The sequence below is a fragment of the Apostichopus japonicus genome, chromosome 5, assembly GCF_037975245.1.
Source record: "Apostichopus japonicus isolate 1M-3 chromosome 5, ASM3797524v1, whole genome shotgun sequence".
NCBI classification, from domain to species: Eukaryota; Metazoa; Echinodermata; class Holothuroidea; order Aspidochirotida; family Stichopodidae; genus Apostichopus; species Apostichopus japonicus.
In genome coordinates this window covers 3410695-3425892 of record NC_092565.1, presented here as the reverse complement: position 1 = coordinate 3425892, position 15198 = coordinate 3410695, and the positions used below count along the sequence as shown (strand labels likewise).

General features: G+C 36.1%; 1 protein-coding gene across 9 annotated transcripts in view; it reads left to right on the top strand.

Moving 5' to 3' along the window:
• LOC139967322 (actin-binding LIM protein 2-like) overlaps positions 1–15198 on the top strand; it is a 158177-nt gene that overhangs the window by 76335 nt on the left and 66644 nt on the right. For all 9 annotated transcript variants that reach the window (XM_071970994.1, XM_071970996.1, XM_071970990.1 and 6 more), the window contains exon 2: positions 170–280. In XM_071970994.1, coding sequence (XP_071827095.1) covers positions 170–280 — 111 coding nt within the window. The remainder of the gene's footprint in view (positions 1–169; positions 281–15198) is intronic.

Sequence of the window (15198 nt, the reverse complement as noted above, 5' to 3'; positions counted from 1 at the left end):
AATGTAGCAGATGACATACTTGAAGGTTTTGCATTATAATTAGTATACTGTCTAATATAAATGAATTTATGCAATTGTTGCCTCTTTAAATGACGTACTGTATGCATGCAGGTATAGCTCTAATGTCTTCTTTAAATTCAATTATTTCTGTTTTTGTCTTACATTTCAGATCAGGAAAAGAAGAAGGTTATACCATGTAGACAGTGCGCTAAACCGTGTAAAGGAGAAGTTCTCAAGGTCCAGGAAGATTTCTTCCATGTCAAATGTTTTCAGTGTAGCAGTAAGTTTCCAGAATTAATTTTACTCTATTCTTGCTGACGAAATTTGTCAAGGTCTGTCCGAAGGCAATGCAGGCAGTCATCTATGAGATATATTATGTCAAGGAGAGGTGCAACCACATATACTCGGGGGGAAGGCTTTAGTCCACCAGAATATAATCTAGGGTCAGCCCTTCACCTCCCCCTCCCCCTTCCCCTCCTAGTGGCAACCTTGACAGTCAAAACTTCTTCAACATTGTCTCAAATGTTGCAAAACAGCACTATTTTGCATCTAAATACCATCTAATTTGCCAAATTTTTCAGACTCTCCCTCTGCAGTACAACTCAGCCCCCTCCCCCTGCAGTACAACTCATCCCCCTCCCCTGCAGTATAACTCAGCCCCTCCCCCTGCATTACAACTCAGCCCCCTTCCCCCTGCAGTACAGCTCAACCCCCTCCCCCTGCAGTACAACTCAGCCCCCTCCCCCTGCAGTACAACTCAGCCCCCTCCCCCTGCAGTACAGCTTAGCCCCCTCACCCTGCAGTACAGCTCATCCCCCTCCCCCTGCAGTACAGCTTATCCCCCTCCCCCTGCAGTACAACTCAGCCCCCTCCCCCTGCAGTAAAACTCATCCCCCTCCCCCTGCAGTACAACTCAGCCCCCTCCCCCTGCAGTACAGCTCAGCCCCCTCCCCCTGCAGTACAGCTCAGCCCCCTCCCCCTGCAGTACAACTCAGCCCCTCCCCCTGCAGTACAACTCAGCCCCTCCCCCTGCATTACAACTCAGCCCCCTCCCCCTGCAGTACAACTCAGCCCCTCCCCCTGCATTACAACTCAGCCCCCTCCCCCTGCAGTACAGCTCAGCCCCCTCCCCCTGCAGTACAACTCAGCCCCCTCCCCTGCAATACAACTCAGCCCCCTCCCCCTGCAGTACAGCTCAGCCCCCTCCCCCTGCAGTACAACTCAGCCCCCTCCCCCTGCAGTACAACTCAGCCCCCTCCCCCTGCAGTACAAGAATGGTGGATGTGCCTCTGATGTCAAGCTGTACAAATAATTATAATCTATAATTCTATAATAATATAAAGTTACCATGATAACTGTAAAAAAACGAAAAACAAAACATGTCTCCATTCACTGATTCGCTGCAGAGATACACTGTATGCAATGACACTTAACTTTCAATATGAACTAAAACAGACATCCCTTACAAATCCATTCCTGAATATATGCATCAATATTTATATATTTATATTTTGAATCAATTCAACTATTTTCCCACATGACTCATATGCAGGAAGTCTACTTAGTTCAATGTCATACACACCTCTCATATTGGAAAATCAACAGATTTGTCTAGAAACAGTAGAATTTGTAATTTTGCACCTGTCGTATATATAGATCTCCACTTTATTTCTCAGCAACTAAACCATAACATAACCTCTATGACAACTTGCCCTTAAAAATCTCTTTCACTCTCTGCCTGACACTATACAATATGGACGATTGAAATGAAATGCGTCTATTGTGTACAATGTATAGGAAAAATCAATGATAAATGTTTACTTTCCATGATAGGAAGGTTAGACCTATCTTATAAGTTATTTAATTTCATTACCATCTGTGCATCTGTGGATGTGAATCATTTGGTGAAACAGATGAAAAAAGCAAAAGCAAAAATAATATATAAATAACTTTATTAAAGCAAGGAAAAGATTTTGACAGGAATAATGTTTGACAGCTGGGTCATGGAAGTAAGGCCATTTACGAAAGACGAGTGAAAAAAAAAAAACGCTTTTGAAGCATGTTCTTGATCAAGTTATTTGAAACTTAACTGTGCCTCTACAATATTGGTCTGGTACCTCACAGCATGATTGTAGTATGTAGCATCATATTAGTTTGACACTGTGGAGAACCTCAACCACATATTTCCCAAGTGGTCAGTTAGGATGTTAGTAGCCACAATTACATCAAAGAATGTTTGCACATTAATCTACATGAAAACCACAAGCTGGAGGCCAAAACTGGTGATGTACAGTACATCTTCTGTCTTGACGTTTCATCGTGAACTACTGGAAGAAACAAACTCTGCATAATTGAAAACTGTTTCATCTTCTTCGTCGTCTTTCTTCATCAATGAGCGTCTCAACAGTGATGTTGACTTTTGATCCACATGATAGAGAACACCACTTTTGATCTGAATGCATGCATACACATATATACATATGTATGCAGTGATTCATTTCGGAGCTAAAGTCTTTAACAATCTTTGGCCGAAAGTGGCACACCGCTTCAGGAATACGATTAATCATGCAGCAGCAACTTCCATAAATCTGGTATTAAATATATTATTTATGAAGATCCTGACTGCCAGTGGACAAGAAGAATACATGTATACAAGTTTACTGCATGTTTATAGAATGCTGTCCTATACAGTAGGTAGAGTGCTGTGGTCCTCCCAGATATAATTTTGTTAAGAGGCGCAGGTGAGGTGTAGATGATTTATAAATAGCAACTTGGGTAATTTCATAGACTAATAACTATAAAGATAACCAGCATAGTGTACACAGACACACACACATACATTGTACTGATTTTAATGGTTTCTTTGGCTGAAGAGATAATTGTGCAAACATTTTGGGAGTTGAAACTCCAACAATGCCAAATGTAAAGATTGTCTTTCAGCAAGAATTCCATCTCAGTATTTAGAAATCAGCTACTCTCGATATCTATAATTTTTTCTCCTCTGTCACTTTTCTATAAGAAGGGTTTCCTCCTGATACATGTATAGATTTGATATTTCATAATTGCTATTTTTCATAAATGATAGAACTTGAGGGCAAGGAGTCCGGTGACGTCATGACCTAAAAACCCAGATTGGATATGAGTATATGATTGTTTAGATAAAGTTGGTCTAATTAAAAAAAAGGGATAAGCCTTTCCTTTTTGGTTTTGCTACTGTTGTAAACAAAAGACAAATTATTTTGAAATTTTTTGATATTGAAGTCGGTATCTGTTTAAAGTGTCAAAAGGTGTCATGAATTCTGTGTTTGACATGGCATTGTCACAGTTAAGTTTGTTGTTCCCAGCATGCATTGAAAAAAAAGGCTTGTTTTGTTTTAGTTTGATATTTACAACTCACCCAAATGATACATCTAAATTAGGCAAAAAACCCCAAAACATCATTCATTGATAATTAATAGCATCACATGTTCAAAAGTAACAACATGACAGGGCAAAGTATCAATCCATTTTTTTTTGTTAAGTGAGAGAGAAAAGTATAATAACAATAAAATGGATTGCACTGTGTACAGTACCTTTAAGTTATGTTCCTCACTAGAAATTTCAAGCTTGAGAGAAAGGCCAGATTTTTCATGGTTGACTTTATTTCGGTGATGTGAATCCCTAATTGTTATGGTCAGTGAGATTTTTCGGGCAGTTTTAGAAAATCAAGGCAGCTAGTGGATATCGGATGATTAAGGAGAGAGATCGAAAGGTTCGGCTCTGAAATTTGGGTTTTGTTAATAACGTGCATGCTTCCTTGCGTAGGGTATTAGAAAATTCTGCGGTAAAATGAGGCTAAATTTTGACCTATAGATCGCATTTGAGACATCATGGATCAAAACATAAGGAGCTGTAGTAAGAAATAGGAGATGGACAAGCAATATTAGAAGTAGTCATTGTGGGGTGAGGAAATACGTCGATAGTCTTACGTGAGTCTGCAGGAAGATTGTAACAAGTCTATATGCGGTTGGTAAACTATAAACTTGCAAATTGATAGACTGAATGGACAAATCTATTAGATGTAGTTTTTTTTTGTACTCTTTTGGAATTATTGAGAAATTTGATAAGATTTATAAAGAAGTTTGATTTCTGCTCATCTAAAGCAGAAACAGTCAATGTAAATTTGAGGCTATTATATAGTTTTTTTCCCCTGCAGTATTATACCTAGATCAGGACCTAAATAAATAAATAGAACATGATATGAACATCATAGAAGCTGATGTGCAACATTGGCATCTACATTAACAATAAAGTTAAAGTACATTAGACGACATTAGACGACTGAATCAGAGGACTGAAATCTGTATGCGAATTACACAGTTAATTTTCTAAAGGTCACTGGTGTTGGCTGTTAAAGCTGAAAGACCCACATGATGAAACATATATTGTCCAGTGCACACTTCATTCTATCAGTGTTATAAATAGGTTGCCAGTGAAGTGCTCCTGCAAAGTTCATTGACTCAGGTTGAAGTATAGATCAACCCGGTTGCTTTATTTCATTTTCTCTTATGCTTCAGTTGTTTAAATACCAAATTTTCAATAAGGGGTTGATTTGACATATTTCATTTTTCATTATTTTGACATTACTAGGACTGAGTAATTACAGAATATAATGTTAATCATAATATGAGATTCATCTTATATAGATGAATGTTGTATGCATACTTCCTATCATAATGTAGGAGTGATTGAAAAGTATGAAATAGTTAGAATCGTTTAAGTCCAGGTATTTTATCTGAATTCATATTTAAGTTATTGACTTACTGTAGAAATACAGGAAACTAAATCCAGGACTACTATAGGTCAGTTCATATTTGGATTCTTGACTGACTCTCTTGAGAGGTTGGCATAGTGCATTGGCATATCTTACACTCAATTAATAGCAAGGCCATCAACATGAAGAGCTTCAACTGTTTTGACAGTTTTGAGTACTGCCTATAAAAGGCCCTATGGTAATACACATATGGCATGCTCAGTAAGCTAGTGACATGGCCACTGTATAGGCTTGGAGATGTTTATTCAACCTAATATTAAAGAACGAACTCTTATACTGTAATTGGAACTGTGAATCAATAGAATTTATTAAAGCAAACTGCTTTAAAGATTTCAAACACCTCTGGCTGGAAGGCAGGCAGATTACAACATGCTACAGTGCAGACTCCTTTCAGGTGTAATTAATGGTTGAAACCTTTAACTTTCAAACTTAATTGTTCTATGGATAATCTATTACAAATTATACAGTATCAGATTTAAACTTGCAAAGATCTTGGTTCAACACTAACTCAAGCATCAAGATATTACTATTGAGGATAACAGTTGAAGAAAGACAAAATAAGCATTTGTTGCAAAGCTTTTTAACACAAGCAACATTGTTCTATGCTTTGACTACAATGTGATACTTAAGGAAAGTTTGGAAAGTAAGTTGAAATATGTATTTTCAAAAAGTAATGCTCAACACAATTTAACAAACTATGATAAGGTTCCCCCTCTTCCCCTTCCTCGTCTTCCCCCTCCCCCCATCCCTCCCACACCTCTCCCACTTAAGAAACTGTTGGTCCACTAACTCGACACAAATTCTTTTGGATTAGATTAAGCAGTCAATAAATGGCTGTAGTAAGGTCAGCATTGAAATGAGTGGTGCGTGGAACTGAGAATATAGTTTACATTGTAGTTATGTACTTAATGGTTCATAGCGTGGTGAGTAGGACCAGCTTACTGGTTATAACCTAATAGATTTCTTTACTGTAGTCATATAGGGCTGTGATCCATTTATGTGTGTGAATGTGTCATGGCGTGATCACAGTGACATGAAATTAACAGCTGAATGAGCAACATTCAGCTTTAAAAGCAGCACCGCCATCAGGGAAGTTAACCAAACCTACCGAGAATTACTCAAACTAATAACAAGTACTTGATGAAAACTGCAATCGTGGTAATCAAGATTGTAACATCTGTTAAATTGCAACTGAAACTCCTTGTTCCTTCATCTAGATGGGCGCTAATCTCAATGCTTGGTGTGAACCTCATGCTCGTGGGTATCAATTACCCTATCAATTATTACAGGTGGTTAAAAATTCACTATAAAGTCTTTTGGGATTCTGTAGTTCATATCTTTGATTATTACTATTCATATTAATGTCTGCTGCTGAAACCTTAAAACACACAGTCTCCAATATCACTGTTATTCTTCTTGTCTGATGGTCATGTAGAAATTCATTCTTCCGAAAATCATAATGTTTGAAGTTTGTCGATGATTTGTGTGGTTTCCATCACCTAGCAACAGAGATTTCTATTCATCCGACTGCAATTAAGATACCTAACAACTGAGGAGTATCTGTAATCTATCACTAAGAGCAGTGTTTTTTGTTTAGTTTGTACAAACATGAAACAATGACACAGATCTGGACACCACAAAGATACCAATTAATTAGTATAACAGATATGGAACTTAATTTACACTAGCTGTTTATTACTTGTTGAAAAAAAATATATATATATTTACATATATATGTATACATAGCCTAGTATTTAATATGCAGTTTAAGTTTGATAATGCGGCTCACAGCTCATAGCTTGTACAGTAGTGCAATATCAGCTGTTCAGAATGACAGTGAATACTGTAATATGTTCACTATATAGTAGGCCTTCTGTGTAATATATTGCCATTAAATGATGTGCTGCTTTGATAAATGAATTGCTTTGCTAATTGTTAAATCTAATTGTCCAGTTACAGAGTTGTTGACAATTGACAATTCATAATCATGGACGTTAAATATGAATCTGAGAGACTGACTTCGGTCAGCTTGCGGCTTTGATAAGCCATTGAGGCTTCTTCGCGAGTTCTAAAATACATAAATACAAACATACACACTTACAATTGTGGGGCAAACTTGAGATTCTCATGGTCGAAGAATTTCAGCAAGAAGTCAATAGAACTTATGTCCCTTGTGTACCAGATTGGGATTTTATTGCTGTCTGACATGGTACTTACAAAGGGAAAAGTTTCTTAGAAGAAAAAAAAAATCATCTCATTGCATGCAAACATGAAATTCATCCTATTATCGGGTTTCACTCGATTTAAGAAGAGAAGTACATACGTGGTTTCATTCAAGGTCCTTTCTAATAAAGCCAAGATTTTTTGTGTTTTTTCTGTGCTGTATGAATTGTCTGCACTGCACATAGAATTATAAAATGTTGACTTAGTGACGCTATTCATTGAACAAAATTCAATTTGTAAACGTGACTATGAATAATGTTGTTTTCTTCAACCATGAACGGATCTATAAATGAAAGCTTTATGCTTGGCTTGTGTCTGTGTTAGTTTTATCAAACCCTTGCAATCTCAAATTTTCCTACAAGTTATGCTGATGACAAAAGCTATATATAAATCTTTGACAAGAACTGGCAACATCAAATCTCTGGGCATATTTTTTAAGTTCTGTCCAGTAACCGTACTTAATGTTAAACAATCATTAACCTCCACCCCGCCTTCATTTAGGTCTTTCCGTTCAGGCGACTGTAGTGCTGTTTTGCATCCCACATGTCGCAATATTATTTTGCACTTTTTCACTCCTCTGACACATAGAGTCATTGTATAAATGCCATACATCCTTTATTGTATACATCAGGCTACGTATATATCCTGGCGTATATTTAGGGACATCACTCCCGTGGAGTAGTTAAAGAGCCTCGGTTAAAGTTTATTGTCAAGTCATGGTGTACATTGCATGCTTCACCCCAACAATTAGCATCGTATCCGTTTTCAGGCAAAGCTGATTCCAAGTAACTACACTGCCTGTCTTTTATAGGCTGGAGGGGATGTTTACAAATCCAGCCAAAGAGATTGATATCGAATAGAAAATTGGTTGGTGGAGGAAGTGCAAATGGATAAAAGAATAAATATGGGCTGAATCTGGGAAGGTTTATTGAAAATTAAGACGTTCAGAGTTAGTCTTCTAATCCTCAGAATTCCGGTTCTGTGACTATCATCTTTCGCCGAACTGCTGCATGGAGGTGTAGATTCTTAAAGCTGAGTAGCGATAAAATGCGGCTTTGGTTTTTTTTACGACTAGCATGTGGAAATGAATGGCCCACGGTTGACATTTGGATTGTACTAGTCTTTATTAAAAACCAAGGCAGTAGTAACTACTGTACTAAAAGCATGGACAATTATTACAATCATATGATATTTATAACACTGAATAGGACGACTACTGAATAAAGTAAATAAGGCATACTCTTCCCAATGAATGCAAATTACTCACAAATTGTATTGAGGGGATTCAGAGTTAATTGGAAACTTTATGACTATGGATTGTGCTTATATTTATATGCAAAAACTTACATTTGGATATTTTTCAAAATGCATCAAATTGTTTGTTGGTAAACCTATATTTTGCAATTATATATTTCTGACAATGAGTTGTGTGATATTTACTTCTCTTCCTCTTTTGCTGTACCTGTCTTCTCACGATATCTGCACACTACTGATGTTCAAGGTGAATGAAGATCATAGAGCACATGGTTCTATTAAGATACTTAGTGTGGGGGGTATGAGGAGGAGGCCTAAGGTTGATAAGAGGGGGTAACCATGTGAGGTCAATGTCAAAGGTTACCTCTATAAACCAGGTCACTCATATAGACACAGCAGAGCATAGTGTGCAGATGTAGTGAAGAGACAGGTAAGTTTGCATCTTTGTCGAAATTTGTCGGATAATTTATACTTCTTCCTCATAATTATAATGTTATTAATTTTCTCAAACTTAGTGATCAAATTTTGATAAACTAATCACTTTGCAGCTACTTTAAATTATAATTAATGTCCATGGCACCTTTTGAGAGCAGATTATGTTGACGGGAAGTTGATAGCATCTCAATTTTTAATAGGTCACTTTTTCAGTATCTGGTAATTTTGTCCACTTCAGATCATGGCAAAGATGCTGTTTTAAGGACTTTTTCTGTGAATTCTTCATAACTCTTATTAATAATGACAAAGAGAAAAAAAAATGTCAGACAGAAGACGGGACACATGGAATGAGTAATGATGATGTTTTTCTAACATTTCATGCATTTCCATTTTGAGATTAGTCAATATGAAAGAGATAATCTTTGTCAGATGTTTTCAGACATCATGAATTTGCAGGATACATTTAGTTTACCTTTTATAAAGTATCTTTTGCTTTTAAAGGCAAAATACTGAACACTTTTACCATACCTAGCAAGTATTTGTAGTTAGGCTAGGACAGCCCCATACTATTTATTCAATCAACTTATGGCTAATGAGTGAGTGTTTATATAACATGTTTGATGAGATTCTCAACATATCGATGCCCAGACACTTCCATCTCAATAATCAGAGGCAAAAAGCAAATTTCATTACATTTCCATCATTATTTGAAATAAAACTTGACAAGGCAATCTAATAAATTGAATTGTTATGGGATACCCAAAAAATGGGCAAAATGTAGCAAAAATCAATTGAAAAACTGCTGCTATAACTCCCAGGGTGACAGTATCGAACTACTCATTTAAATATCATTTCTCAAAGTTATTGTTCAGATGTCAAGAATGCTACATCTCAAAAACTCAATCGTGCGCACGCAAGCACACATGTGCTGTTGAAAATTGTTACCGTTAGGACTTGAAACATGTGTGAAACGTGTTCAATATAATTTTTCTAACTACCGAGATGTACACTAGGGATGCTCAGGATATCCGACTGGCCGTGTCAGGGTATAAGCTTTAAGACTGTTTATGAAAATATTCTGACTTGAAGAATAAAATTTACGGTTCTTATGACACAAAGTGTACGATATATATATAGTCACACTTTTCAATCAGGCCATTTTCTACTTTGCCTGTGGTCATCATTGATAGCTGTATAGTCACATGCATTGCCCAGTGTTGTAGGTATATGAGACAGGGTAACATATCTCCCATTATTGTTGGTATCATATTTATCTACTTTAATCTAAGACTTATTCAGATATTATACAAAGTTTTTAGCCAGAATTAGAAAACTGCATCGAACTCTAAGAGAATGTACGTTAAGACATATGGTAGTTTAGTGAGTAATGCATCATGGAATGTAATTGTTATATTTTATATATTATAAAATTAAGACATTATTTACAAATTGGCTTCTGGAAACATTGGAATTGTCCAAACAAAAATCGGTTCTCCAAGAAGATTGTATAATTAATGCAAATTTATTTGTTCAGAGAACCTTTAAAGATGTGTTTTTGCTCTCCGTCTTGAACTTTATAGACATTTATTTCACTGGTCTTTTATCTGGTTCCACTCAACACCTCTCGTTTACCATCTACCCAAGATGGAGAGATCAGTACTGTAGCATTTAGCTATAAAGGGCCTCACTGACGCACTGCCTGACCACCATGGCCATCCCTACCCTGACTACTTAAATCAACCATCTTAGTCTTCATTCATCTTTGTCCATCAGTAACATATGACAGCTCTTCTTATTATCATATATCTAGTTTGAACTCCCTTTGAACTGTTAATTAGTTTAGATGACCTTTAACCTAATGGAGAACGTCAGTGGTTGTTGAAAGACAGACATGTGTGAACAGCTGGCATCTATATATGTTATATTTCACTCCTAATATTTGTATTAGAATTATAGCATTGCTCACAGTTTGTTAAATGCCAATACACAACGTTTCTCTATTGAAGTGGTGACTCTTTTCGGACATTAGCTTTTAATATATTTTCATTGCTAATCAACTTACTCCCTAATTAGAGTATAATGCATCGATCTTTTGGGTCAACCATAAGCCACAAATTAAATTAAAGAGGGTTGTAATGAGTTGAAGAACCTAGTGATTGGATGGTAATTATAAGAAGAAAGTTTGGGTGAAGCTGTGTGTAATTGGACGGTACTTATATTGTTAGATAATGTCATATGTAAATATGATAGAAATATATGTAATAAAAGTGGTTAATTATTTATGCAAGCAAATTCAAATTACTTTAAGTCCAAGATCTTAAGTGACATATCCCAGTTTACATGTCTCCACACAACATATGCACTTTTGTTTTTATCATTTTCATCTGTATGAAGGCTCTGCAACAATATCGATCGGGGGGGGGGGGGGAGAGGGCATTGTGGTCAAGTGGTTAAGGCAGTGGACTTGTGATCTAAGGATTACAGGTTGAGCCCATTGCCTCTCTTCACCCAGGTGTATAAATTGGGACTTGCGAGGTAACTTGTTAATATAGTAGCGTGCGCCCGGGTTTGTGGCTGCAACTTATGGGAAGTCCCCCAGGGGACACATGGTTGTTGTGTTGCCCAAAGGAGAGATTGATTGAATTGTGCACTGTTTGGTGTGTAGGTGTGACAACTTACCAATGACCAGGGCTAAGTTGTACACGCTATGGTACACTCATTGGGGTGTGAATAGCATTCTAAATGCTGGTTAATAATAATAATTGAGGGAAATAATATTTGGAAGATTTGCATTGAATTACTGGCTAATTTGCTTGAAGTAACTGCATAACAGCCATGTTACCATCTGCTGTGTTATCTATTTATTTGGAACTTTTGTATGATTCTTTATGAAACTTCCAGAACCTATTATCTTTGTAAGATTTCTGTAACTGTCACAGAGATAGTATAAAAAATTGCTAGATGTATACTTATTACTGAGGTTAAACATGCACTCTCAGGTAATTTTGTTTCATGAAAGTTAGGAAATAACTAAACTTATTAAACTTGTTGCTTTAGAATGTAAACCTTTTACAAAGTTTTATGTTGCCTTTAGTTGAACATGTCAACAATATATTAGAACCATATATTTGGCTTATTTACACTGTAAGATCGGGCTATTGTTTCAGGTCCTCCAACCCACGGCATATTTCAATCCGCCTCCCAAAAACTCTACCATAAATTGTTGATAATCTCATTATATTTGGGAATAATTGGTATGTCCAATCTATCTATATTGATTGTATATATTTGCATATCGAATTTAGAGGTTCATATAGATACTCAGACAACCATTGTGGTTCCACATAAGAGAACACATACCGAAGTGTGTGAAATTCTAGTGGATGCCTTTTCCACAACAAACAAAATTTAACAGTGAACAAACTTCCCAAGAAAACAGAGAATTGGAGTGAATTTTCCAACATTTTCATTGGTCAACCCACACTTCTGGTTGCATATGCTATAGATGAAAGACCTAAATCTTTTCAACGCCATCCCCAGGAAAAGCATTAACAACAGGTTTTTGGGTCAGACGATGCTTGAGTGATTTGCCAAGCTTTTAGAGAATCAATCGATAGTTTCCACTCAATTCCATTGGGAAACAATTTTCCTCACGACTCTGAAGACCCAAGCTTATGGCCAAATCACAGGGATTTGCATCGTACTGTAAGACCTGCAGCAAGCGGTCAGCACATCCGAAATTAACTTCCTCTGCTTGTTTATTCTTTGACTTGGGAGGTACAAATAAGCTACCTTCTAGTGGTTAAACTAAAATATCATTGTGGTAGCACATTATTAGTGGCATGCTGCATTATGTAAGGTGCAATGATTGGAGGCATGGTATGGGTTTATTTTATGTTCCAACACATCTAATGTGGATGAACATGTGTGACAAAAAGAGCAGTCTTGGATATTTTGAACTAGGAAATCAAAGAGGCATATTAAAGGCTTGAAGCAGTTATAAACTTAACCGATAGGTTATACTCTGCAGGCAGTATGTGCACAAAACAAATATTAGTAGAATTGAATCAGAAATCATTCATGTGTCCGTCACTTTGAGAATGTGTGAAACAATACTCCTCCCCTGTTCCGTGGTTAATGCCGACCAGTAACGAGTTGTTTAATTGCCAATCATCCAGCTAACTGCATACAAATGACATCCTCGGGAACTAGGTCAATTGTTCCTTAATATGCAGCGCTTCATAGATCTAGAACAATAAACTTATTAAGAGAGAAATAAGATCAGCTCTCTTCATGGACCCTTAGGATATCCCTCATAGCAGTTTAATTATGATATAAAACCAAAATAAGAAAGTGAACATATTGTAATAATTGATAAACTAAATGAATAATCCATGTTACCTTTAACCTCATTGGGAAAGAATTTGATTACTGCTGCTTAATTGCAACTCTACTATATAGCTTTGTACTTTACTGCATGGTGGTTGGAAAGACATGGTATGTACATGGCACTTAACCATTGTAATGAATACTAGATGTCAGGTTATTCAAATTGTAGTAAATTTATGCAGATTCAAGATTGTGCGATTAATATACAAATAATGAATGGTTATGAGTGCAATAGTGCAAATATTTCATGAGTTGAAAGTTTAAAGGTTAGTTGCCTGGAGATTTCAATACAGTTTGTAATATCTTATGATATTTTGGTTTCTGTGTATATGCTATTATGATGCATTAGGCTGAGCTATGTCACCTAACTGCCATCAACATCCAACATATCAAGGAGTACCATGGATGATATGAAAAACAACTGAATGTTCTTTGCTATGAACAACTTGTTACCGCAAGCTTTAGTCAGAATGAAAGAATCTTCACATAATTTATATCTGGTCTGCTAATGTTCAGATAAGAGAATTGCAATGGATTTACCTTCCATGCCTAGAATGTACTTTGGAAACCAACAGTATGTTTAGGTCATTTAAACATATATAATACACTCACTCACATTATCAGTAAGTTAAACTAAATGGCATGTTTTTCTCTTCTTAAAATGCAAACCAGAAAAAAAAAAACATATATACATGTATCCCTGCCTACAATGGTGGCCCATACAGGCATGTTAGTTACCTGTTTGTTGCCAGATGATTAATTGAGCCATGTTATCAAGTGACTGCCATTTCCGTGCTTTCAATCTCATTATTTAGTGCTTTCCTCTTTTACTATTTAAACAAGTCAGGAGAATTTATGTTCGAATGACTGATCAAGTACGTGATCAGGAACCTCTGATGTGTCGTATATTTCTTCTCTTTTTCCTCTTTTTCCTCCTCCTCCTTTTTTTTTTTTTTTTTTTTTTTTGTGTGTGTTCGAAACGTAATAACCTTGATTCTTTGACTTTCAAAGAAGTCTCAATCTAGTATTCATCTTTCTCTTTTGATAACTGAATGAAGGTGATTTAGAAAGTGGAGGTAATGTTTAAGAGCTAATGGCTGTAATGAATGCTTTGTTTAGCTGGAGATGAGGAATACTGCAATGCTTTGAATGGTCAGGAAATATATTGTTAATCTGTGTTTACTTTAATGATCCTTTTTTTGAGATCCTTGTTTGCATGTATTATATTGCATTGCTTAAATTATTGAGGTGGGAACTCCGAATTGAGAGAAATTATGGATAATTGTCAAAGTACTCATAAAATAGGGATACAGGTCTATATAGAGCACATCTTATGGCTATATAGTTTGTATTTTTTCTTTATACCAAGACTGGAAGTATGTGAGAATTGTACAATCATTATAGACCCTCTGTGATATTTCTCCAAATCAATGTAAATGGCGATCTGTTCTTTTCATACACTAAGTACTGTTTGTAACATAAGCTTGACATTCTGGCTAAATGTTAAATACATCACTTGCCAAACTTGGTGAAAGGTTAATGTGCTGTTCGTTATTGGCTCTGTTGTGAAAATTCATTCAATTTCAATTCAATTTGTACAAAAATATGGATTTTCCATATCAGTGTAATGCTTTGCCATATACAGTATGTCCTTCATAAAATATCAAAGTTGTTAAAATTTAGCTCATTCTGTTCCTGATTGTACAATAACAGACTGTACAGCACGGCTTACTTTCATTGTGCTAAGGAACAAAAAACAAAACCTAGAAAGATTCACCTTATATTGTCAAGTCTATAATATATGACATTTTGAATGATCGAATGGGCTGTTGGCTGTATAAATTTTGATATCTTGTGATATGGAACAATATTTATCAAGTCCCTGGGGGAAACTGTTGATCATAAAAATTTCTATTAAGTTAAAGATGATAGAAATTTTGTCTCTTATAATGGTTTTTCTACATTATAAGACTGATTCATTTCCTGTGAATGACAGTTACAAAGTATTTTAAGCAACATTATTCTCAGAGCACAAAGACCATACTGTACCAAGCAGTAATTCTCTCTCCATGGTAGGTACCACA